Source organism: Sphaerodactylus townsendi, linkage group LG02, assembly GCF_021028975.2.
Source record: "Sphaerodactylus townsendi isolate TG3544 linkage group LG02, MPM_Stown_v2.3, whole genome shotgun sequence".
NCBI lineage: Eukaryota > Metazoa > Chordata > Lepidosauria > Squamata > Sphaerodactylidae > Sphaerodactylus > Sphaerodactylus townsendi.
This window is the reverse complement of record NC_059426.1, coordinates 12,328,638-12,355,782: the sequence shown is the minus strand read 5'-3', so window position 1 is coordinate 12,355,782 and position 27,145 is coordinate 12,328,638. Positions and strand designations below refer to the sequence as shown.

The following is a 27,145-nucleotide window of genomic DNA, read 5'->3' as shown; positions in this document are numbered from 1 at the left end:
TGAATTGCCTTCAGATTACAGGCGCCAGATGTGCATTATAAATCTTCCTGCTTAAAGTTTTCAACCCAAGTTTTGATATAACGTTATAGTTTTAAGTTGGATATAGTTAAGAAATTTAAAGTTAATTTTGTATTCACAGTACCAGTTTATGTTGCACGTTTAAGTTTATATTATAGCCTGATATACAGAAAACAATGATATCTTATTCATTCATATAGCCAAACTCTATGTTTAGCTACATGAATGAATAAGATATCACTGTTTTCTGTATTGTTTGTTTGTACCCTTGAAAACTGATAAGCTCAGTCAACCCGAAGGAAGTCCCAGTTTTTCAAAGAACACTTTAGAGCTAAATGTTGTTACAAAAAAGAGAGTTCTGGTGAAAAATGGGCCAAACTCTCAATAATATGAGTGTAAGATCCCCACCCCCACACAAGAAGCAGACAGTTCGCAAGTTTCCCTCGCGCCCCGTTTGTAGGCAGCGAAGAAGGGATGGAGCCCAACTTGTGAGTAAGTGTGGCTTACTTGCAAGTAAGCCTCGCTTACTCACAAGTAAGCAGGGCTCCACATGGGGGGCCGTGCCCAGAGGGTTTTTCATCTCCAGGCGCCATTTGGCCCAGGTAAGTCTCTGTGAACTAGATTAGCCTGCGCACTCCAACACATGCCAGCTGGGTGACCTTGAGCTAGTCACAGTTCTTTGGAGCTCTCTCAGCCCCACCCACTTCACAGGGTGTTTGTTGTGGGTGGGGGGGTGGGGGGGGGTGGGGGGGGGGGGGGGTGGGGGGGGGGGGGGGTGGGGGGGGGGGGGGGTGGGGGGGGAGGGGGGTGGGGGGGGGGGGGGGTGAGGGGGGGACTGCGGCTCTCCAGATGTTCAGGAACTACAATTCCCATCAGCCTCTGTCAGCATGGCCAATTGGCCATGCTGGTAGGGGCTGATGGGAATTGTAGTTCCTGAACATCTGGAGAGCCGCAGGTTCCCTACCCCTGCTCTAGTGTAAGAAGCCTTGTCGGCTAGGCTTTTGCATCAGGGAAGCCGCCTCCTGCCAGAGGAAGCCCCTAACCCCAAATAGTGGAATGGATCTCTCAGCTCCAGCCCACGTTGTGGCCGTCCCACTCTTTCTGTAGTCTATGCTTTAAAAAGGCAGGAAACGATAAATGGGTGCCAAACAATTCCAGATCGTTCTTAAGACTCACGTGAGCAGCAGTTCGTTTTCAGTCTTGAGTCGGCCGACTTCCCTCGCCAGTTTGGCCCGCTCGGCATTTAGCACAAGCATCTGGGTACTCTGCACAATTCCGCTTCCGCCACCACAAGTGATGGGCAGGGGGGGCTGAGGAACGTCCTGGCCGTGCACGACTGGAAAAGAATTCACCAGAGTCTGTATGAGAAACCGAAGCATCAAATGCACCGTGGCTGAGTAGCCGTCTCTGGATGAGCAATTTCCAGAGGACTCTTTCCCCCCTATATATCCTTGCACACCAGCTGCAGGTATCAGGCAGCCATCTTGGCGATTCAGCTACTCGGGGTAGCCCATCTGGCATCCACCAGGGCCTGGGCCTTTCCCAACACAGCTCCAGCTCTGTGGAATGGGCTCTCTCAAGAGGTGAGGTGAGGCATCCCCCCCTCCCCCGCCCTGGTGATCTTCACAATGTGCAGCAAAGCCTGTCTGTTTGCAAGGGCTTTCAAGGGGGTTTGAAGGGCAGACATCTTTTCAGGGTGGAGAGGGAAGAAATTTGAGGGTTTGTTATTTTTTTAAATTTGTAAATGGAACACGTTTTTAACTATTATTGTAAACTGCCTTGAACTGCCTTGAAGGTAGGATATAAATGTTTTAATAAATGCACAAAACCCCAGGAATGGTAGAAGAGGTGCAAGTGAGGAAATATTCCCTTTTGCCGGCCTATGTAACTGTCATAGTAGCCTGGGAAGAGGATTATCCCAAATGCTGAAGACCATCAACAGTGCCCAACCACATAGACGTGTCTCCGTTTTTGTTTTTGTAGCAAGCCTTTATTGGCCTAGACAACAGTACAACAATAATAAAAAACGGATTAAAAAGCATATACTGTAAAGGATTCAATGGTGTTGATAGTGAAGTAACCTTGAGTACATTCCACAGCCCGGGCGATGGGCCAGATGCATCGGCGGAGACTTTATCTTTGCGCGGGAGATGAAGACTCTGTTCCCATGGGAAGCAGGAAGGGGGGGATGGGGTGAATGGTATTATAACCTGTGCTTCTGGCGGGAAGTGTCATTCCTGCCACTGCGTGTACTTGAGCTTTCTATGATGTCTTAATAAATGGACTTTTTTACTCCCAAAGCCTTTTATTTCTGGCGTCCATGGAATTCCCTTACATTGTGGCAGGAATCCTAATTCATCTATATTCGGCCTCTTGTGCAGTGGACCTCTTGTCTTGTACGGAGAGGTTGAATGTTACTGTTAGCTCGCGCGTAGCCCCAAAGAGGGTCTGACCTTTCCTTCTGGATCTGGAGAAACCGGCAGGAGAACGGGCCTGGCTGGTTGCTCTTTCGGCCCCTCGTATCAGCACGGTAGTCTTCCTTTACTCCGCGTTGGAACGAGGGACGACGCATCGACAATGGGGACTTCCATGAGTCGCTTGGGGCGCTTCGTCCATGGATCGAAAGCCAGTGAATCGGATCTCTACCCGCTCGTGTGGATTACAAACCTCAGATGCAACCTGTCATGGAGGAGACGGGTTTAACCACCTTTCATCGCGGCAACCCAGGAATCCATTGAACGCATTCCTGGACTACGTGATTTTGGTGATGCTCCCAAGGAACCACCGCGGGCACAGCACTGGAAGGCCCGGCCCAGACACACGGGACTCAACCTGAATTGTAGGGAATTATCCGCATCGCCCCCCAATCGGACTCCCCATCCGGTCCGGGCTGACGCGCACTCCGAGGTGCCTCGGGGAGCCACCGTGGCCTTACGGCGTTTACGGTGTTCGATGGCTCGCTTCCTGATGACTAAGAGTCTGAAGAAAGCCTGCATTCTGTGCCGACCGGCTTCTCTCCCATCGAGAAGACTGGGGATGAGGAAGTGGGCGACTTCAGATGCCAAGCGGCATGGAACCGCGGAACGCCAGCTATGGGAGAGAGCGAACGGGTACAGTTGCAGCAGATGGCTAAAACCTGCAGAGGGACCGGAACAGCAACGCCAAAGAAGTCCAGCTTTCGAAGTTGGACTGGTACAAAGACGCAGCCCAATCCATTGCCAATATGCCCAGAATCTGTCAGTCCATGATAAAGTCCTGCGGAACAGTCCAGACTGGATTTCATAACGACAACGCCGCGTTCAGGCTCTGCGCCAACGCAAAGTGAACTCACTGAAGCACTTTAAACGGACTAAACTGGTTAAGCTAGAACGAGAAAGCTGCTTTGCATGCGCACTCAAGATGCATTGGTTTCATGAAGGAGAGGGAGCTGGCTGGCGTTGGAGAGGGAACTAAGGAGGCAGCAGACCAGCCCTTTAAGCTGGAGCCTATGCTGTTACTGATCATTATGCCGGGTGCCAGGGGGGGCATAACCTGCATTCCGGGTCCCGCTTACCCAAACGCCAGCTGCTACCGCCCAGCTGCGATTCAGCCCCCCCCGCATAACAGCTGCCTGCCCAGCCACCTGCTCAACCAGCTGAACCACCCTCCCCATGGCAGGCTGGTGCGTCGGCCGAACGGGCCTACTATCGCCCCCGATACCAGCCCGCGTTTTGGACGGGACGCGCCTAAACTTCCCTACTTCATCTTGCAACTCAATGCCCACTTGGAAGACTATGATGATCTATACCGGGTTCTGAACGCCGGTACAACATACGGGACATCGGCTCAGTCCTGGATGGGGCAGCAGCCGACTTCGGATTCCGGTGACTGTTTTGGATTTGTGCAGGATGAGGACTTCGCAACAGTGCCGCGTGATTCCTCCAAGCTTTAGAGAGCCGCTTTCAAGATCCAGGCGCCGAATGAAGCTATCCGGGCATTCATCAAACCATCCAGCTTAAAGGCAACACGCCCGCTTGCAGAATTTGTCCGGTGGAATTCGTCAGGCGGGCGTATGCTCGAACTTCCTCCTGAGGAATTGGCCTGAACGCGCATGAAATGCTTAATACTTCTCAGATCGCGGTGGACAGCAAACTACGCGGAAACGGGTGTTTTTAATCTGGGTTCCTCGTTACCATTGCAGATTGGATCCAGTTGGGGTCTCGAGGTGGCGCCTCCGCTTGAAGCTCGCTTCGTCAAGGAGGCCGCCCACGCCTCTGCAAAACCACCACTACTGTACGTCCACCAAATCAAAGCCCAGCGGCTCCTAATGAAACTAATTCTCTGAACGCCCGACTTGACGGATTGTGTCTTTACTCGCGGAGGGCCAGGCCATTCTAGCCAACTGTCCCAAGAAGCAAAACCAACCGCTTCCAGTCTACGCGACTGGCCTGCCAAACCACCACACGCAGGTCAGGGGTTACCTCCCACTGGCTCGCCTAAAGCGGTGACCCGAAGCACCCAGAGGAGGGAAGCAGCTGTTTGCCTTTCTTCAGCCCCCCTTATGACATAACTAATTCCCGACGCTGTGAGTGAAGGCAGCGCCCCATTACTGTTCAAGCATTTCTGGCCAACCCCGCTTAAACACACTCGCATTATAGCCGTAGCGCCCTTGTGGACTCGCTGCTCCCACTGCTTAATGCGCCCTGCGTGGCAGAGGAGCTTTGGTCTAGACCTAATTCCCCTTGGCTAAGCCCATACTCATTATTCACCCAAATGGACGGCAGCCCCTCGAGGAAGCGGCAAGGACTGCCCAGCGCCAAAACACACAGCCGTTCTCCTCCTCGCTGTCGTAATCATTGGGAGAAAATTAGTTTCATTTTACCAGTGGCCAAACACTCCATAGTTTTGGGCATGCCTTGGTTATTGTTACATGAACCAAAATTCATTTGGAAAGAAAGGATCCTAGACCACTGACCCTCCCTGCGGTGAACACATTACGAATTGGGAAGAAAACCCAACGCCTCCTGACACACACCCCTCTCTGGCTTCCTCGGTCAGTGATTGCTCCCATTCGCCGGGCATCCCACCCGCATATTCAGGATCTAGCCAGAGTTTTTCAGGAGCAGGAATGCTATCAGTTGCCACCCCACAGAGACACTGGACTGGGCAAATTGTCATGCACTTAGGGGCACAACCACTCCAAGGGTAGAATCTAACGCGCGATGGAGTCCCAATGAGGAGAAGGAACTTCGCCTTCTTAGCCAAGAACCTTGCTTTCGCTGGGTTTATATCGGCGGGCTACCAAACACACACGCTGCTCCCCGCTTTGTTTGTCAAAAGAAAGATGGGTTCTTCACGGCTTTGCACAGATTATCGAGGTCTCACGCGGTCTCCCCTTGTCCAATAACATCCTTTGCCTTTGATCAAGGACCTTTTTTAGATGCGCATTCCGCACGATTTTACTAGAATTGGACTTGAGAGAAGCTTACTACAGAGTCAGAATTGCTGAAGGTTATGAACATACCCGATCAGCGCTTAACACAAAGTTTGGACAGTTTGAATATTTAATAATGCCATTCGGGTTATAAATTGGGCCTCGAGCTTTGCCATGGCCCTTATCAACTTAAGTTCTCCATGATCACCTGTACAAGGTATGGTTGTATACTTAGATGACGCCTTAATTTACTGCAAACCATATAGTTGTTACGAAATATTGGTTCGAGAGGTATTGGAAACGCTTTCGTTTGACAACTCTCTCTTTGCCAAGCTCTCCAAATGCTGTTTTCATCAGACTTCCATTGACTACTTGGGCTACCGGATCTCGCCTGAGGGCTTCTAAAATGGATCCTAAGCTAAAATTGACCTTGAGTCCTCCAATGGCCTCCGGCCCTCATAGCCAACCAAGAAGAACTCCAGTGGTTCCTTGGTTTTGCTAATTTCTATCGCGGATTTTATACCCCAATTTGCTGAACTGACTCTCCCTCTCACGGAAGACCTCTTAATGCGACTAAGGGTAGATCCGCTGTCCGCCAAGCCCGGGGCCCCAGCACTGGTCTGAGGAATGTCAAGCAGCCTTTCAACTATTAAAATCTCTGCGTTTACCACGAACCTATCCTAAAAGCACCCTGACGGATCTCCGTTGTGGTTCAAGTGGGCCTTCGGACAAAAGCACTTAGGGCAGCCTGTTGCAGAAAAATAAAGATGGTAGACTGGTTCCGTGTGCTTATTTGTCTAAAATTCTCTGGTGCCGAACTCAACTGGACTGTGGAGACAAAGAGAGACTCTGACCATCAAAGCAGCACTCTCCACTTGGTAGCCACTGGCTGGAAGAATAAAAGCACCCCTTTCAAGTTTGGTCGGATCATAAAACCTGGCAGCTCTTTCCACCCCCCTCAAGATGTCCATAAAAACAACCGTTAGGCGATTTCTTTCTCGTTCTCTTTACAGTCCATTTTTTCCCTGGGAAAACCAACAAATTGGCTGGCAGCTCGGCGCCCTACCGAAGGAGGTGGGGCTGCCTTCACGAGAGATATTCCGCACTGTTCTTACCCCTCCCAGTTGGGTTAGCGGCTGTCACCGATCTCAAAGCGTCCACTTCTCCTCCACCCCCCGTTCCCCACTCGTCTCTCCTTTCGCCGGGGAATTGGAGGAAGCGGGGCTGCATAGTACTCAGCGAGGAGACTCCCAGTGGCGTTTGGAGAATGGAGTTTGGCGAGGGAGATGTTGATGCGTGCCTCCCCTCCATAAGCAGGTTCTTGAAGCTTGCCACGATGCCGTTCGGCTGGACATTTTGGCTTTTGAAAACTCTGCACTTAGCCAGCGGCGGTTCTGGTGGCGCAATCATAAAGACGATGAGGCATACATTAGGGCTGCTTTCGGTTTGTGCAGAAGCCAAAACCATCGAGAAAGCCCGGACTATTAGAGCCTCTCGGTAGCTTTAGCGCCCAGGGAGAGTCATCTCCATGGATTTCATTACAGATTTGCCGAAAGTCGCTGGCTTATCACGGTTTTATGGGTGGTGTTAGACTTATTCTCTAAGCAAGCCCATTTTATTCATGTCTTCAATCCCCTCGGCTCCTAAATTGCTTGCGGCTGTTTATTCCAACATGTTTACCGTCTCCATTCCGCCCGTTAAGGGTGGTCTCCGACCAGCGGCCCCAATTCATCTCAAAGTTCTAGAAAGCGTTTTTTTGGGGTTATTTGGGGGCGGCCCGGCATCGCCGCCCTACCCGCGTTCAAAGTGGCGGCGAGGAAGAGCAGAGAACAGAACCCTAAGAGAGCAGTATTTCACGTTGTTACACCAACTACCACCGAGCAATTGGTCGCGAGCTTATTCCGTTCGCGAATACGCCTACTGGCTGTCGCGGTTCATAGTAGTACAAGAAACCCCTTTGGTGTGTCTGATGGCTCCTTCGCCGTTGCCACAACGCTACCGCATGCTTTGGACCCCGGGAATTTCAACAATGGATTTCCTTCTGCCGAGGGATGGAAATTCGGTTGTTCGCCCACAACAACAAAGGACTCCCAAAAACTGCAAGGATAAACACCACTCAGATTTCCTCTCGTGTGGGCTCCTGGGTGTATTTATCTACAAAAAAAAATCTCAGAGACGTGCATAAATATTCCAAACTTGGCAAAGAGATTTGTGGGACCTTTTCCAGATTACTAAAGTGATTAATGATGTCACTGCTTCCGGCAGATTTGCTAACTCTCTTAGTAACATCCATCCTGTCTTCCATTCAACATCAGGAGGCTCCAGCTTCCGATGCCTGTACGACCGCCCGAGGAGAGGCCCCACCGACTATTGATGGCCACAAGCACTTCACGAAATTGGCTATCCTGGACTCCACCAAACTTTAATGTAAGCGCTTGCAATATTTAGTTTCTTGGGTGGGATATTCCTCTGGGTATAATCCAATGGGTTTATTCGAAAACATTGAAGCCCCACCCTTATTTCTGCTTTTCACAGCCTTTCATAAGCCTGGGGGGAAGGGTCTTCTTTAGAGGCAGAGTGTAAAAAGGATTCAATGGTGTTGATAGTGAAGTAACTTAGCGAGTACATTCCACAGCCGAGGCGATGGAGCCAGATACATCGTGAGGAGACTTTATCTTCTTGTGAGGAGATGAAGACTCTGTTCCCATGGGAAGCAGGAAGGGGGGGATGGGGTGACTGGTATTATAACCTGTGCTTCTGGCGGGAAGTGTCATTCCTGCCACTGCGTGTACTTGAGCTTTCTAAGATGTCTTAATAAATGGACTTTTACTCCCAAAGCCTTTTATTTCTGCGTCTATGGAATTCCTTACATATACAATACAGAAAATAAATGTTAGGTCGAAGGAAATCTACGGGCGTTCAGTAATTTCCAGGAGAAAGTCTGCCACTATCATACAGAGAGAAGGATCAGGATTGTCCAACAAGTAGTGTAAACTAATTAAATCGGGGAGATGGGGTAAATGTAAAGGAGTAAGATTCACATACTTGGATCTGATTTCCTTGAATCTGAGGCAGTGTAGTAATTGGTGGGCCAGAGATTCAACTGAGCCATCGTTACATGGGCACAATCTTTTAGCCTTCTCTTGCTTATTAAATCTGCCATGTAACAAGGCAGAAGGCATAACATTAAACCTAGCGAGCATTATGGCTCTCCTTTGAGCAGGGTTTATTTAGCAGTACAGGTAGTGTGCCAAGTGCCCCGTTCAAATGGGAGAGAAAAAACCCGTTTGTTTTTTAAAAAAATCTAAATAACAAATGTGCATTTCCAGGTTGCAGGGCTTGAATTTTAATTAGAGAATTCTAGACCTTCAAACAGGCTTCTGGATCGGTTGCCCATGGATCAGTTCTGATGCAAGTATAAGTACCAAGTTGCACACCCCTGAACAAATCACGAAAACGCTTCTCCAGAATTTCAAATGGGAATTTTGCCCGCAAGGACCTTTAGTGCAGATGCAGCGACTATTTTTAAGAATCCTGGCTACTCTTTGAGCATTAATTGGGAGGAAAGTCGGTTTCCCAGTAAGCTCTCTTCTTTCAATTACCCACTTGAAGGTCACATCTTCTTCTTGTAGACACCCACACTTTGCATAACTTGATATGCCCAGATGCTTATTTTGTACTCACCTGTTACATCCTGCTCAAGTTGAACGCTGCGCAACTCTTCTTTTACTTTTCTTAATTGTTCATCCCTTTGCTCCACCAGAGCTTTTGCATTTGCCAATCTAGTAAGAAATGCCAAACTTATGTGAAATGCCAAACTCAATCAGTACTTCTAAAAAAATCATAAGAGCTGAATCATACCAGAGATATGTCAAGTACAGCAACATACTTTCACCCAGCGGCCAGCCCCAAAGGGCCATCAACAAGCTGAAGGTGACTTGTCACATTAGTCAAATAAGCAAAAAACTTTGATGTGGCCTCCTTAAGAACATAAGAACGAGCCTGCTGGATCAGACCAGAGTCCATCTAATCCAGCTCTATGCTACTCGCAGTGGCCCACCAAGTGCCTTTGGGAGCTCACATGCAGGATGTGAAAGCAATGGCCTTCTGCGGCTGCTGCTGCTGCTCCCGAGCACCTGGTCTGCTAAGGCATTTGCAATCTCAGATCAAGGAGAATCAAGATTGATAGCCAGAGATCGACTCCTCCATAAATCTGTCCAGGTCTCTTTTAAAGCTATCCAGGTTAGTGGCCATCACCACCTCCTGTGGCAGCATATTCCAAACACCAATCACACGTTGAGTGAACAATCATCTTTGGTTGCTTTGTTTTCTATTTTTGCAGCTTTGCAGTATCCTTTTTGAGATGCAATGACAAGAACTAAAGTGCTCCCAACAGTAGCTTTTTTGTAAGCATTCAAGAGTAATTCCTATCCAAGCCTAAAAACGTGCAGAATAGCCAATTTAAAAAGTTTAACAGCAGCATTCGTGATTAAACCCAGGGTCGACCAGAACCGACTGTACAATCCTGTTCTAAATCACTGGTTTCAAAAGACTTAGAATTGCACTGCAGGGGTTTTAGAAATAAGACCTTCACTTTTCAGCAGAAACTACAGCAGCCGGCTGCAACACAGAATGGCCCGGCCTTGGTTCCCTATTGATTTAGTCTCAATTAAGTTGAATTCAGTACTATACTTTAAGCCGCATATAAATATGAAGTGAAGCTGCTTGATCCCCTCTGAAAGGGGATGCAAGACCCAAAGCAGTGGTGGGATCCAAAAATTTTAGTAACAGGTTTCCCGGGTGAGTGGAATTCAGAGCATGGCACTTGCTTCCAATGTGGCTGGTAGAGCCGCGACAAGGGCGTGGCCGGGCATTCCGGGGGTGGGGCATTCCTGGGCAGGGCTGTGGCAAGGACACATCTGCTGTGCTGGTCCTTGGGCAGGAAATGAATGCACGCAGGCGCAGGCTGCCACGCACGTCGGTGCACCTCCTCCTAGACTGCTTCAAGTTCTGCGCGCTACTGCTGAAGAGGAGGGGCGTAACTAAGGCAAAATCCGCGTGGCAAAATCCCGCCGAGGTGAAAAATAACCCCCCCTCTGGCGCACACAAATAGTGAAAGTAACCTACTCTCGGGAACCTGTGAGAATCTGCTGGATCCCACCTCTGACCCAAAGGGACCAAAGTGGGGCCATCTTTCTCCATCCATGGTTTGAGATACAAGGCCAGAAAGATACTGATCAAATACAAAACGGGAGAATGGAAAATGTTGCTACCGTGTGCTGCACAGATGTTCATGGACTATAATTCCCATCAGCCCCTCCTGCAGACCAGCAGGGGCTGATGGGTATTGTAATCCATGAACATCTGAAGCACCAGAATTGGACACCTCTGCCCTATGGTATTGCCGTTAAGTCAGCTATGACTCAGTGGCACTTTCCACCACTGCCACAGAAAAGAGGGCCACCGAGGGAACGCCAAGCAAAACAGGAACACTGCAGGAAAGGAGCTGGTAAGAGCACCAAGGGAACATGCTATCCCAGGCACTCAAAAATTACAATATTTCAACAAACCGATTGTTGGAATCTCAGCTAGCAAACTTTTGAAAAAACCACCAGCAAGAAATGTGGAACTTACTCCCAGCCAAAACGTTTGGACTCCTTGATTTGTGCCATATCAGCTTTAGCCAGCTGAGTTTTGAGGTCCTCGATCTCCTCCTTGTACAGTTCAGCCCCTTTGTTAAGCTGGGCCTAAATGGGGCAAACAGGACAAAAAGGTCACACATGGGAGGAAAATCCTACTATTTACTCATCTGTACAGTAACAGATTAGTGATTTAGAAGCCCTTGGATTTTTAAACCACCAGGCACGAAAACGCTGCTAGTCCTGTAGCATAAGGCTCCACTTGCTACAGCAAATGAATACTAAAAAGCCTCTTGAAAACACTTTTATGCTGCCTTTCACACAGCATAGTGTACCCAGAGCAGCAAACAACCCAAACACTTTTAAAAATACATACCTAGTATAAAAACAAAAATATTAAAGCACCCGATATACACAAATTAAATTACACACGCAAGAAAGAGAACAGCCAAGTGTGGTGAAGTAGTTAAGAGTGGCAGACTCTAATCTGGAAAACCAGGCTTGAGTTCCCTACTCCTCCACATGAAGCCTGTTGGTTGACCTTGGGCCAGTCACAAGTTCTCTCCCAACTCTCTCAGCCCATCCGGAGGCAGGCAATGGAAAGCCACCTCCAAACGTCTCTTGCCTTGAAAACCCTATGGGAGGGGTGACCAACTCTGGTGCTTCAGATGTTCATGGACTATAATTCCCATCAGCCCCTGCTGCAGGCCAGCAGGGGCTGATGGGCATTGTAATCCATGAACATCTGAAGCACCAGAGTTGGACACCTTTGTCCTATGGTCTTGCCGTTATGTCAGCTATGACTCAGTGGCACTTTCTTCCACTGCCACAGAAAAGAGGGCCACTGAGGGAACGCCAAGCAAAACAGTTACATGTTCACCTGCTGGCGGAAGACAGTGATCAAAGGAGACTGTCCTGGAGAGGAAAGGTCAGTTTTGGTGCTGTGACCAAGAAGGCTCATTCACATTTTGCCACCAATCTCACCTTTGATGACGGGGGTTATGAAACAGAGATGACCTGAAGATGACTAAAGTTCAGGTAGGATCGCATGGGTCCTGAGTTTGGTCTCAAGCTGTATAGGGTTCTAAAGGGACTGTAAAGGTCAATACCACCTCCTTGAATTTGGCTTGAAAAAATAAGAGTAATGCAACACTCTGCAAGTTCATATGGCGTAGAGGTTAAGAGCTCATGTATCTAATCTGGAGGAACCGGGTTTGATTCCCCGCTCTGCCACCTGAGTTGTGGAGGCTTATCTGGGGAATTCAGATTAGCCTGTGCACTCCCACACGCCAGCTGGGTGACCTTGGGCTAGTCACAGCTTCTCGGAGCTCTCTCAGCCCCACCCACCTCACACGGTGTTTGTTGTGAGGGGGGAAGGGAAAGGAGATTGTAAAGCCCCTTTGAGTCTCCTGCAGGAGAGAAAGGGGGGATATAAATCCAAACTCTTCTTCTTCTTTGAGAATGCTGGTCGCCTGTCCATAATGGGAAATAGGAAGGCAGCTTTATTAACCAGGTCACACATACCTTGAGAGTCTGGTTCTCCGTTAGCGTATTAGTTAGGACAGTCTCTTTCTCCTCCAACGCAGCTCGAAGTCGGACAACTTCACTCCTGGAGGCTCTCACTTTGAGCTCCATTTCCAGCACCGCTATTCGCCTCTCCTTTTCCAGAAGGTTTTGCTTTGCTTCATTTGCTGCTGTTTCCTGTCCTTGGATTATCAGCTTCAGAGCCTTGGAACAAGCACAGGCCGTTATCTGAATGGTCAAGCCGCCCGAAGTTGGCATCATCCGCGACAAACAGAGACACCAGTGGAATCCATGTGCTTTTGCTATTGGCAAGGGTGTAACAAGGCAAACTGTAGCTCTAGGCAAAATCTGAGTTGGATGCCCCCCCGCCCCCATGGGTGGCCACTCCACTACGACCAATTTATTTTTGCACCAGGACATTGGTGCCTGCAGGGGGTGCATTTTTCGACATATCAGCACCAAAATTTCAGCGTATCATCAGGAGACTGTCCTTATGCTACTCCCCAAGTTTGGTGAGGTTTGGTTCAAGGAGTCCAAAGTTATGGACTCCCAAAGGGGGTGCCCCTATCCCCCATTGTTTCCAATGGGAGTTAATAGGAGATGGGGGCTACAGTTTTGAGGGTCCATAACTTTGGCCCCCCTGAACCAAACTGCACCAAACCTGGGGAGTATCATTAGGGCCTTCAAACGTCCTTTTCAAGGATCGAGACCCTGAAAGAGATTTGAGACTGTGCCTTCAGAAATGCCCCCCCCCCCCCAGCCTGCAACCCCCATTGACAATAATGCAGAAAACTCAATGCAGAAGATTCTTGGGCAAATTTCTGGGATGTTACTGCAGGGGATGCATTTTTGGATGTATCAGCACCAACATTTCAGGGTATCATGTGGAAACTGTCCTTATGGGACCCTAAGATTTGGTTACACGAAGGATTTTGGTTTAGGGGGGTCCAAAGTTATGGACCCTCAAAGGGGGTGCCCCATCCCCCATTCTTTGCTAAGGAGATGGGGGCTACCCATGCAGGCCAAAAATGGAAAACCACTAAAATACCCCAAAACGAACCCTGCATTTTGATGCCCCCCACAAGGTGGTGCCCTGGGCAGCTGCCCACCCTGCCCAATGGGCATTACGCCCCTGGCTATTGGCGACAGCTTGTCCTAAACTGCAGTGGCTCAGAACCTGGAAGATGGTTTTGGCAACCCTGTTTTTCAGACTGAGAAGCTTTTTAAAAGAGCAATTTAATATATGTACTGGAAAGAGCAGTGATAATGTAGATCCCACCCAGTTCTTGATGCTGCAACACCAGCGCTGAGTGTTGCCTAGAAAGGATACTGAAGCGCTTAAACCTTATGCTAATTACTTCTGTACACCTTTTACCTAGAAAGCAACTTGCAGTCACCACAGATTCTCCTCAGCACCCTTTCCAAAATGGCGCACGCTGTATGGGGATGCCACCTCTACCCATTACAGGAAGCTTCCGGTACTGGTTCCGTTTTTAAGCACCCAGACATGCTGTCACTGTCAACAGTGTGTGAAATGAAGTAGTGACGCCCCCACCTGGCATCCAATAAGTTCAATCTTCCCCTGTTTGTTAGCTGAGAACCAAGTAATGTGGATTGAGGGATACGAGAAACAGTACACACTTGTAGAGATATATGAAAACGGTGGCGGCGGCGGCTGAAAACCAGCAGTTCTACAACTCTTTCACTCTATGGGGCTTTCCGCACTGACAGAGTTGTACTGGTTTCTACTTAGGTTCGCCTCAGTGAATCCCCACTGCCACTGAGCTCAACATTGTTTTGTCTCAGTCCCCCCCGCCCCCCCAGAACTTCATGACAGTATCCTTGTCAGATGGTTATGAACTACACTCTTTTCTTGCCGGAACACTTGGGTCCATACCCGCTTCGAAGCTCGGTGGGGAAGCATCGAAACGACACCTCATCCATTCAACCAATCATGAGCCGCTTTTGTGGCATGCGCAGAACGGGAGAGTCGTGGTGGGTAGGAAGCGCATGTAACTGTAAACTGTAAAAAAAAAGAACGCTCCCGTTTTCCGCCGTGAGCACAAGCGCCAATCAATGCATCGAGGTTTAAAGCAGGCACCAAGATGATCCCGCCCACTTAGCTCGGTTCCAGGGGGCCAACTCAGTTGCTGTGGGGACAGCCTGGAATCGCCCTCCACTGAAGGGAACCGAGTCGACCTTAGCTCCCTTCTGTAGTGGGGAAAGCCCCAATATCTCTGGTGTCTTCAGGCTGTCTAATGGTAAGTTAACACGGGGGCAAGGCATTTGGCTTCTCAACTACATTAGCAACAGCCAAGATAGAAGAGGGCAGAGAAACCAAGAAATGTCAAGGCAGTGCATTTTTCATCACTAGGTCCCCTTCCGCACACGCAAAATAATGTGTTTTCAAACCACTTTCACAACTGTTTGCAAGTGGATTTTGCTATTCTGCACAGCTTCAAAGAGCACTGAAAGCAGTTTGAAAGTGCATTATTCTGCATGTGCGGAATGAGCCTAGGTTTCAGTGGGAAGAATGAAGGAGATTCCGGACTATTTTCAGCAAGAGCTACCTGTCCTCCTTGACATCTAGTTCCAGTAACCTGGACCCCCATCTTTAACAACTGCCTAGTTTTTCACTGCACTAACCTGGTTGGCCCAGGCTAGCTCCATCTCACCAGTCTCAGAAGCTAAGAAGGTGGGAAAGGAAGGGTACATCCCTTGGAAAGCACCATGTTGTTACTGACCCATGAAGTTGTCAGGACGGGCCCTGACCGGTGTTTGGAGGAGGTGAACCCACCCCCCATTCACAGGGCCATCGGCCTTGGGCTAGTCACCAGCTCGTCTACTCCCCCCTCCCTCCCTTAGCACCAGAATGATAACCAGGAAGGGCCACGGCCCTCCTAGGTGTGGTGGTTCCTGCCTTTTGTGTTTACGTTTTGTAATTGAATCACTGTATTGTTTCCTTTGTTTTCCATGTTGCAGTTGCAACACCTTGGGCCGGTGGGGGCGGGCCCAAGGCTGTGGGCTTTTAAGATCTATCCCTTCCCATGTGTCCTAAGAAATCGTCTATCTTTCGTTATGCCTTGATCACCAATAAAGTCTATAGATTAAAATCTACAGGTTGCTTTATTCCGGGACTGAGGTCTTACAGAGGTGATCTTGCATCACAAGGTTTACTAGGCAGACTATATACAGGGTGGTTTGCCACTGCCTTTCCCAGGCATCTACACTTTACCCAGTGGTGGGATCCAAAAATTTTAGTAACAGGTTCCCATGGTGGTGGGATTCAAACTGTGGCATAGCGCCAATGGGGCTGAAGTGAACCTGATGGGGTGATGGCCGGGCATTCCAGGGGCCCAGGGGCATTCCTGGGCAAGGGCTTGTGGCAGGCAGACTGAAGCCAAGCGGCCTTCATGGCCCATGGGCAGGAAAACGTAAATGCACGCAGGCACAGGCTGCCACGCATGCCGGCGCACCTCCTGCTAGACTGCTTCAAGTTCTGCACGCTACTGCTGAGAGGAGGGGCGTAACTAAGGCAAAAATCACGTGGCAAAATCACCAATTAGTAACCCCCTCTCGGCACACACAAATAATTAGTAACCTACTCTCAGGAACCTGTGAGAAGCTGCTGGATCCCACCTCTGACTTTACCCCCAGCAAAGTGGGTACTTCTTTTACCTACTTTGGAAGGATGTGAAAACTGGAACCAGCTACCTGAAACCGACTTCCGCTGGGATTGAACTCTGATTGTGGGCAGAGTTGTGACTACAGTACTGCACTTTACCACTCTGTGCCACGGGACTCCTGGTGGGAAACCATGGAGGAATTCCAGGGTCGCTGTGTAGAGGCAGGCAACGGGGAGCCCCCTCTGTTAGTCTTTTGCCTTGAAAACCTTACGAGGTCTCCCTAAGTCGGCTGTGACTTGACGGCTCTTCACTCTCTCTCACACACACACAGCACCTCAGTGATAAACTTGAAAGCCCCATTAGGATTATGACTAAAACACCTCCTCTCACTGACGTGTCTCAACAGTCAGCAGGAGAGAAGGCACGCAGATATCTGTGTTTTATTACGACGTATAAACAATTTGTACCTTCAGGCCTTCATCTTGGGCTTTTAATTTGATCTCCAGCCTGCAATTTTCTTCTTCTAGATTAAGACCCGCAGGACCGCTGGGTGTTTGCGGTCCCTTTGCCTCCTGAAGTGCCAGACGCAATTCCCTCGTCCTCTCTCTGCATGCCTTCAGAGCAGCTACGGTTTCTCTGCAGTAATTCATATTTCTGGACTCCAGCTCCTCTTTAGCTTCGATGAGAGGCCGAGATTTGGGTTTCAAGAATCTACCATGACACTGGGAAAAGCCTCGCTGTCTGGCTTTTACTGCCCGTCTCAAAGTCTTCTGTATCGACTTCGAAAGGAGTTTTCGAACAGCCTCTTCCGCTTTTTTCTTCTGCCATCGTTCTCCAGTTGTTGCAACATCACTTCTATGTTGTGAATTTCTTCCTCCATTTGTGACACAGCTTTCCAGATTTGCTGCATTAGAAGTAACAAAAGCTGTTAAGGTCATGGCCACACTCTCAAGTGAGCCTTGGCAACACAGAATCTAGCAAGGGATTTTGTTTCTAGTCTTTCATGTGCCCGCTAGCCCTTTTCAGAATTCAAACTTCTGGTTCTCATGGTTAGGTCAAAAGTCTGAAAGCAACACTCGTTACATAACGCTTGGACGATCAGCATTCCCAAAATTGGATTGCATGCATGCCAAAGTATCCTTTCAGCTGTACCCTCTCGGCATTCTTCGCAGTGTTTGAACACACACATTTCTCCTTTCTTGCACTCCACCTCCATAGTTCATGACTGCCTCGGCAATAAAGTCAAATAGAGGTGGTTTGCCACTGCCCCCCCTCCCCGAAAGAACTGGGATTGGCCCAGTGGTGGGATTCGAGTAATTTAGCAACTGGTTCCGGTGATGGGAATTCAAATAATTTAACAAAAGGGCTTGGACAGATTTATGGAGGATCTATGGCTCCGAGTGCCACCTCTGGCACCCATGCCGTAGGTTCGCCATCACTGATCTATGGGATCCAAGCCAAAGTCAACCACAGCAGGGCGACTGACTTGCACTCCCGAAGGAAAAGGCAGAAGCTGAGCACGCCACCCTCTAGAGTTGTCAACCTACTTCATTTGTTTGGTATTTTTACTGCAGAGTCTCTGCTCAGGACACTTGCACTGCTCAGGCAGCAATGGCCAACTTTAGCCTTGTTCCCCGTAAGTCACATTTTCTACCTTAAAGGGCCATCTGACCATAAGAGCTTAAGGGACCGTATTACCCCATATGTCCCTTCGGGACCTTTGGGACCGTATTACCCCATATGTCCCTACTAGGCCTCTGCGTTCAGCAGAGGCCAATTTGCTGACAGTCCCTGGCCCCTCCATGATGCGGCTGGCCTCCACTCGGGCCAGGACCTTTACAGCCCTGGCCCCTGCTTGGTGGAACACTCTTCCTCCAGCTGTTCGGGCCCTGCGGGATCTTGGCGATTTCCGCAGGGCCTGCAAGACGGAGTTGTTCCGCCGGGCTTTTGGAGTGTCCAGCTGCTGGAGTGTTCCATCCCTATGGAAATTTGGGTTCATTATCATCTACAGAACCCACCCTTTCTTCTCTCCTCTTGGGAGGGTTTAAAAAGGATTTTAACGGGCATTGTTATGTTATGTATTAATTGCTGCATTTCAATTTATATTATTTAGAGATTAACTTATATTTGATTTTTATGTTTATCTGTATTTGAATTTTATGTTGTTCACCGCCCAGAGCCCTTCGGGGGTTGGGCGGTATATAAGTTGGTTGAAATGAATGAATGAATGAATGAATGAATGAATGAATGAATGAATGAATGAATGAATAAATTAATTAATAAATGAATAAATGAATAAGGTCCCCAGGGAGTTGCATCCAAATATTACCTCTGCGTGGGAATCCAGGTTCTGGCTCAGCTCAGGGAGGCAGAGCTGCTGAGATATAGCTGCAGGCGAGCTGCGGCAAGGCTCCTTCAGGCTTCGAATCTGAGTGAGAAGCTCCTTTTGTATCCTCCTCTCTCCAAGCAGCTCCGCGGTGTAGCTGCAGATGTTGCCGTAGTATTCGGCCTCCCTCTGGCACAGTCGGACCGAAAGGAACTGTAAGAAATGGAAAGAAGGTCACCAGGGACAGAGGAATGGTTTGAGGCATCAAGAACGAAAATTTAGGGAAGGCTGATCTGAGTTGGTGTGAAGAAAAAGAGAAATCGATATCTTTCCTCCCAATCCTTGCCCACCCCAGCAATTACCCTGTTTCCCCGAATATAAGACATCCTCTGAAAATAAGACGTAGTAGAGGATTTGCTGAAGTGCGAAATATAAGGCATCCCCCGAAAGTAAGACGCAGCAAAGTTTTTGTTTGGAAGCATGCCTGACGAACAGAAGACAGAAAAATAAGACATCCCCTGAAAATAAGACATAGCGCATCTTTGGGAGCAAAAATTAATATAAGACACTGTCTTATTTTCGGGGGAACACGGTATAATAGGCTTTTTAGAATTTTCTAACAGGGATATTACAAGCCCATACCAATTGAGTGCAGCAAAGAAAGAACAACACACACACACACGCATAAGACAGAACAAAGGCTGATCACACCAGTAGCAACCACATAAAAGGGAAGTTGAGATTGTGTCTTGTGTCGAGGACTGTTCCACCAGGAGTTGATTTTGGCCACAAACGTTCGGAGAGAAAGAGAGATAGGTTTTATGTTTCATTTGGAACACACCACTCATACCACTGCCACCCTGAGCCTGACCTCAGCCAGGAAGGGGAGGGGTATAAATAAAATAAAATAAACTGAAATGGGCATCAGGAAAACACCCCTGCACCTGCAGAAGGCTTTTGGGGCAGGCAGACAAATGCGGAAAGCGTCAGATTCCCCACCCACCCACCCACCCACCCACCCATCCATCCATCCATCCATCCATCCATCCATCCATCCATCCATCCATCCATCCATCCATCCATCCATCCATCCATCCATCCATCCATCCATCCATCCTTCCTATTTTTAGACCGTCCTCCCCAGTAGGCTCAGGGCGGTGTACATCATAATTAAAACATACAATAAAATATAAAACAGTAGTTCCATCTGTAATTTAAAACAATCAATGGCGACAGTTCCCTCCCCCCAACCCCATCCACAGGGGGCCTGGATGACACGGCTATCCCGGCTGGCCAAAAGCCTGGCGGAACAGGTCCATTTTACAGGCCCTGCGGAAACTTTGAACTCTGGGCAATAAATCACTTGCGTTCAAGGCTTTTATTGAAGACATGTCAGGAACCTAGAAAGAGAGTTCTGGCAAAAAACGCACCAGACTCTCGATAATATGAGTGTAAGATCCCCACCCCCCACCCCCCCGAGAAGCAGACAGTTCGCATTGTCCAGCCTGGAGTCTCTTCCTAGCCGCAGAACTCCCAAGGCCATAGCTAGAAGTGACAGAACTGCACCTGCAAAAGCGAAAGCAAGCCGTCCCCACGGCCCCATCATGACAGAAAGGCAGAAAGCAAGAACCAACAGTTTGGGGGCAGCTACACAGCCAGTTTGGGGGAAAGCCATTCTGGATGACAATCATTAAGTGCTGTACCTTATGATTCTTGACAAATGTATTTTCTTTTATGTACACTGAGAGCATATGCACCGGAGACAAATTCCTTGTGTGTCCAATCACACTTGGCCAATAAAGATTCTATTCTATTCTATTCTATTCTATTCTATTCTACACTTTTGTGCATTACACAACCAAACAGAAAGATGCTGCTCTCTTCAAGTTTATATTGCATATAGTGCAGAACGTGACAGGACATACGTGAAGCGTCAAAAACGGGCACCTGTGTTTTGTTCAGCAGTCTCTGGAGACCGTTGCTTACTAGCTCGTGTTCCATTTGGAGCCTTCTGATCTGTCTCGCGTTCTCGTGGGAAACATCTTCAAGAGCTTTCGTCACTAGTTCTTTTTCACTGTTCACTTCAGTCATCAGATTCCAAGCAACTCTTCCAAGATATTCGTATCTCTGTTCTATCGCTGGAAATTTCTGCAGAGCCTCCTAAAACAAAAGAAGCAGAATGAATGTCAGGATAGCTGACTTGTTGAGGGATGGAATTCCTGTCTGCTGTGCTTCTGCTGTGTGAAACTGTGTTTTCTCCTGCTCTCGGTCTCCGCTTATCTCTTCTCTCTCCTAGTGAAGGCCAAACTGTCCAACGGTTTGGTTCTCTGTAGTGAGGCTGGGAATCTGTACAGGGGGCGGCGGGGAGTATTGTCTGGGTGCTTATGATCAAGGCCAAGGGTCGGGAACCCGTGGCTCTTCGCTGCTTCTTGTGCGGCTCCCAGCATGGCTGCCCCTTCCCAGGCAAGCAGGTGAGCGGGGGAGCGAGTGGGGGCCGGGGGAGCGGGCGGGGGGGCAAGCAAGTGGGTGGCGAGTGGGCGGGAAAGTGGGTGGGAGAGTGGGGGCGAGCGGGCAGGGGGGCAAGCGAGTGGGCGGGGGAGCGAGCGGGCGGTCAGGCAAATGAGCGGGGGGGCCGAGCAAGCGGGCGGGCAGGCAAGTGAACGGGCGCCGAGTGGGCGGGGGAGCGAGCGAGCGGGCAAGTGAGTGGGGGGTGAGCAAACAAGCAGGGGGGAAGGCGAGCGAGCGGGGGGCGAGCAAGCAAGCGGGGGCAAGCAAACGGGCAGCGAGTGGGCAAGCGGGTGGGGGAGTGGGGGCGGGCGAGCGGGGCGGGCGGGCAAGTGAGCCAAATGGCTCTTTGAGCGGAAAAGGTTCCCGACCCCTGATTAAGGCTGATCAAGCCAGTAACATCTTGGACCGTGTTCAGGATTCATCTGACCTACAATAAAGAAATCATTGTTCATCGCAACTGTTTCAATTGTTTGGTTCACGGTGGTTCTGACAATTCGGCCAGCTTGTCTACTGGTGAAAAAGGAACAAGGAGCCCTTTGACCACTCACAAAGGCTAGGGCCATTCTGGATCCAGCTTTATCTCTGGAGAAGCAAGTGGATACAGCTGCAAGGAAAGCATTCAGTCGCCTAGCTCGGAAGTTGTGTAAATGCCAGCAAACCCATCTAGAAGCATTCAGATCTGGGAAACAGCACAGAAACGTCAACCCTCTTCTTTGGTCGTATCTCACACTAAGTTAATCAACCTAAGTTCGAAAGGCGTTTCACCTGGTACTCAGCACAACCACTGGGATCGACGACGAAATGTACCAGCTTCGCCTCGTGCAACGCCAAATTTCCGACTCCAGTTGGGAAAACCACTACTTTTTCTAGGGAAACCACGCTCAATCCCGTGTCTATTCCAGTAAACTGCGGAATTCTCTGAAAGCAGTGAGTCCCCCATTCAGTCTCAATCACAGCTGAGTGTTTCTGGTATGCGTACAGCTGGCCAATCAAAAAACGCCACCTTCGTCCCTCCATTCCTGTGGCAGTTTTTTTTTTATAACGTGTGTGGGGATAGACGGAACATGGCCGTAGAACAGTAGCCAATCGGAACGGAGCGGCGAAGAGGCACAGGATGATTCCACCCTCCGAGATGGGATCAAGCTGATTGCAGTGGGGAACAACAATGGCTTCGACCTAGGTTAGTACCCTTCTCAGGGAAGTGGGTCGAACCTATTTTACTCATGTGCGGAATCGCCCTTAGAATCAGACCAAAGAGAATTGCAGGAGGCATCAATAAGCAGCTGTCTCCTGGAATAAATGGGTAATACAAAACAAATGCTCTCTAATAGGGTGTCAGACACTGAGCCTGTCAGTGAGCTGAGGCTCAGGCAGTTTACCATTCCTTGATACTGGGCAGAGGTCCGGTGTCCTCCCCTCGCCACGCCAGGACATCCCAGACACAGATCTCATCACAGGAAAGTGTGAACTGTTCACAGGCTCACAACGCTTTGTAGTAAATGCTTTGTAGTTTGTAGTGGGGATAGTAGGAGCCGTTTGGCTCGGTGGGAGGAGGCAACGGGATATAGTCGGTGGGTTTGCGCGGGAATCGCCAGATTCCTCTTTGACAATGTTACCCACGTTCTGAAATAAAGGCTTTAGAACAAATCTACAGTTTCCGTTGTTTCCAGACCTGAGGTCTGACATAGGGGTTTGGGGTTTTAAACCCCAAAATTTACCAGTTCTCCCTGCTGCCGATGTGCACTTGAGAAGCCACGGTGGGGAGATCTGGTAAATTCCAGGTTTGGGTTGTAAAGCCTGACAAATTTCAGCAAAAAGCTGGCTAAAGCCAATGGGGATCGGCTTTATTTGCCTTTACAAAAAAATTTCTAGTTTTTAAAAACCAAAAATTTATCAAGGGAAAAAACTGCTCACCCCTACTCTCTAGCACCTAAATGCACTTCCAGGTCATGAACTCCAGGTCATGCACTTCCAGGTCAGAACTCTCAACTATCTCCGCAATGAAATTGGCGATCTCTTCACAAAGACTGGGGTCCGAGTTGTTTAACAATAGAGATAACTAGTCAGATCAGGCAGCCCGCATCGTTTGAAAAAATGTAGGGTTGTACATTTAGATCTGATGCTGCTATCAGTTCCAGTGCAGTGCAAGAGTTAGTGAGTCAGGGTTTCAAATCCACATTAAGTTTGGAAAAGCCTATAACCACAACTCAGTATTTATCTTAAATTGTTGAACTCCAATTCCTTTACTGAGGGCAGAGGGTATAATCGCAAAACGTGCAATGGTAAGGGCTCTCCTTGCACGTGGGTTCGTTAAGGTATGGAGGTCCCAACTTCCACGCTCCCAAGCTATTTATTTATTTATTAGATTTTAAACCGCCCATCCCCGCAGGGCTCTGGGCGGCATACAGCAGGCCTGCAACAACAATACATAATAACATTAAGCAGCAGGCATAACAACATACAGCAGGCTAAAAACAACATTTTACACATAAAAACTAGGCTAATTTAAAACAATGTACAAATCTACAACCATAAAACACAGCAGCAGCAATCATATATGGCGCCCGATCCCAAGGACGGGAGGGGACAGTGCTGATTAGATAGTATATCAGGCGTGCCAATGATGGCACGCAACACAAGGGCATCCTAGAGGGGGAATCCGTGGCTGGCCTCACCAAAGGCCAGGTGGAACAGAAAAAATTCTAGTTTTTAAAAACCAAAAATGTATGAAGGGAAAAAACTGCTCACCCCTACTCTCTAGCACCTAAATGCACTCCCAGGTCATGAAAACAGATTAATTAATGCCATGTAAATGCTGTTCACCTCTATTTTTGAGACTTTTGCTTGAAGTATTTCAAGGTCTTCCCGTTCTTTGTCCTCTGGTGTCTTTCCTTCAGTGGCTTTTGCCAGTTGCCCTCTCAGTTCGTGCAAATCCTTCTGCAGTTCCGCATTTGTTTTGGAGAACTAAAAACACAGAACATGTATTTAAAAGGACAACGAGCTACTAGCTGAAGCAGACAATGTGCCATATGCAAGGACTTTTGCGGCTCCATTTTATGTCTGTCCCAGATTCATTAGAAACACACACACACACATACAAAAACCTTTGATGCTCTGTGAATTTAAATGGAAACCCAATTTAGTTGAACACTTCACTGTAAGTAACTATAAACATGTAAGCGGGATTCGATTCAATGACCTCCTTTCAATTCCCCACTTTTTAGGCACTGTGGTAGTTAATTTTTCCAGAGGAGACTGTCTCTAGGAACCACTTGGAAGTCTGCTTCAAGAAATGGTGCTGTGAGGTCCTCTTTCATGGAGCAGGGGTCAGTCCGGACTTGCCCCTCCACAGTTGCATTTATATTCTGCTTTCCTCCACGATTCTAAAGCAGGTTATAATGCACTTGTATTTTTTTAAAAAAAATTATTGTATAGAATATTATTATATTTGTTACCTTCAATATGTTTGTTCCAACTATACATTTTTTCCTTTTTCACCCCCCTCCCCCCCCTCTTTTCCATTGATTATTTCAAGCAAGCAGCAGAAGGTTCATTCTTCTTATTCTCTTATTCCATAGTTCTTCATTAAATCCGGCTTCTTCCATCCATTTTTCATACAATGTCCATAGCTTCATAATATCTTCCAGTTTCTCTTGCCATAGTGTATTTTTTTTGCTACTTCCTCTAAAATCTCTAACTGAATTTGTTCCAAAGACATATTCCCAACTATTTTGAGATCGTCCATTTCTTGTTAGTCTTTCCAGTCTAACACCAACACTGCGTGTGCTGCTCTGATTACTTTATATTATACATTGGTCTCCAAATTTCTGTTCACTAGATATCATCTTATTATCCCCACAATTAATAAATCATTGTTTACATCAATTTTTACTTTTACGAACTGCCGCACATAGGATTCAAAACATTCTCAAAAATTTTTTTTTTTTAATTAATTTTACATATCTATCCACATATGGGTGAGAATATGCTTCCTTTTTTCTCCAATAGTGCCATAAACATTTCCTTTGGCTTAGTCCCTTGACTACAGGTTAGCTAGTTCCTGAGGGTTCAATGTAATGCACTTGTTGTGTAAGCATCCTCTTCACAAGCCAGTGTCAGAGGACAGTCATGTTGGGTCTGCAGCCGAACAGCGAGTTTTGAGTCCAGATCTGACCAAGGGAGCTTTCACTTTTGAACGCTTTTCAATTTGTCAGTTTCACGGTGTAGCGGTTAAGATGTCAGACTACGATCTGGGAAAACCCTGGTTCGAATCCCCACTCCGCCCTGGAGGCTTGCTGGTGACCTTGGGCCAGTCACACACACTCAGCCACAACCCTGGCAAGTATCTGGATGGGAGATCTCCAGGGGTGTGATGCGGAGGAAGGCATGACAAAAGGACCTCCGAACATCCCTTGCCTTGGAAACCCAACAGGGTCGCCATGATTCAGCTGTGACTCGATAGCAGAAGCAAAACAAAATGGCGCTACTGGACTCAAATCTAGCCAAGACGACAGACGAAGCCAGAACAATCCAAATATGGCACCAACCAGCACTGTTTTTGAAGTGATAGGATGCTGCCAACTTCCCAATACTCAAAATGGGTTTCAATAGTCACATAATGCTCATCTTACAGTCTTGTTTTTCAAAGTTAGACCGCAGTGTCTCAAACTGATGGCTACGCTTCTGTCCACACAACTGCTCATTAGGAACTGAACTGGCCTGAGAAAATTTGAAACCGGATGAATTTACAACTGTACTCAAACTATCTTTTTTATCAGCACTGCCAAAAGACGCCGCAGAAGAAGAAGAAGAAGAAGAAGAAGAAGAAGAAGAAGAAGAAGAAGAGTTTGGATTTATATCCCCCCCTTTCTCTCCTGCAGGAGACTCAAAGGGGCTTACAATCTCCTTGCCCTTCCCCCTCACAACAAACACCCTGTGAGGTGGGTGGGGCTGAGAGAGCTCCGAGAAGCTGTGACTAGCCCAAGGTCACCCAGCTGGCGTGTGTGGGAGTGCACAGGCTAATCTGAATTCCCCAGATAAACCTCTACAGCTCAGGCGGCAGAGCTGGGAATCAAACCCGGTTCCTCCAGATAAGATGCACGAGCTCTTAACCTCCTACGCCACTGCCACTGTGACTAGTCCTAGCTTCTTCTATCATGCATTTCAACATCAGGTCAAGACAGCATCAATACTGATGGGCTCAAACGCGGCTTAATGCATATGAAGCTGCCTTATATTGGTCCATAAAGGTCAGCGTGGTCTCCTCAATCTGGCAGCGGCTCTCCAGGATTTCAGGCAGAGTTCTTTCACATCACCGACCACCTGGTCCTTTTAAGCTGCTCTGCCTGCTGCTCTTGAGATCTGGTTTTCTCCAGTAGCATCTCCACCTCTGCTTGAGTGTCCACAACTTGGCAGTAAATATGAAACAACCATTGGTTACCCACCCCTTTCCAGACAGGCAGGAACTAGAATCCTTCTTCCTATGGTGATCCACCCCTTCTCTCTCAGTTCTGAAACTCCAGCCAGTGTTTCAGAATCGCTTAAAAAGGTTAACGTATCACAGCCACCTGTCAGTCATTTGGGTACCTTTTCCTTCAGCTGCGTCATTTCTTCTCCGAGTTCCGCTTCCCGTTTCCGAAGCTGCTCCTCTCGCAAGACGATCAGGCTCTCTTGCTGAACGACCTGCTGCTCTTGAGATCTGGTTTTCTCCAGCAGCTTCTCCACCTCTGCTTGAGCGTCCGCAGCCTTGGGAGTAAAAGAGCAAACGTGAAAAGAAAGTTCAGGCCCCCAAGAACTGGCAGCCACCATAGGGAAACTGTTGTTAAGGGCTGCCAAATCACTTCCACAGCTGTGGAAAGGTTTTTTTTTTTCTCCAAGGGTGGCAAGTTTATTCCGGCTGCCCTAAGGGTATTTAATGCGAAGGTGTCCCAACAACTTCTCTACGGGGTTCCCCTGTGGATTGAAGCTTGGCATATATCTCTGGAGCGAATACAATCGAAATGTCTATACAAGCTTTTCGGGGTCCCCCACTGTGTACCCTACGCGGCCCTCTGCCTAGAGGCAGGACAACATCTCTTGGAAACAAGGGCAT

The 27,145-nt window shown here is 48.4% G+C and overlaps 2 protein-coding genes across 2 annotated transcripts; both read right to left on the bottom strand.

Moving 5' to 3' along the window:
- Positions 1–1,190: 1,190 nt before the first annotated feature.
- On the bottom strand, positions 1,191–16,970 carry LOC125427167 (centromere-associated protein E-like). Its single transcript, XM_048486271.1, has 5 exons — positions 16,688–16,970; positions 12,595–12,798; positions 11,066–11,178; positions 9,116–9,213; positions 1,191–1,354 (listed from the first exon to the last, which is right to left on the bottom strand). Exons 1-5 carry the CDS (start codon positions 16,868–16,870, stop codon positions 1,191–1,193), a joined length of 762 nt encoding a protein of 253 aa, XP_048342228.1. The 5' UTR covers positions 16,871–16,970.
- LOC125426190 (golgin subfamily A member 6-like protein 7) lies at positions 16,965–27,145 on the bottom strand. The gene is made up of 6 exons (XM_048484445.1): positions 27,092–27,145; positions 26,641–26,799; positions 23,878–24,018; positions 20,494–20,706; positions 18,550–18,759; positions 16,965–17,124 (listed from the first exon to the last, which is right to left on the bottom strand). The coding sequence occupies exons 1-6, from the start codon at positions 27,143–27,145 to the stop codon at positions 16,981–16,983; spliced, it is 921 nt and encodes a 306-aa protein (XP_048340402.1). The 3' UTR covers positions 16,965–16,980.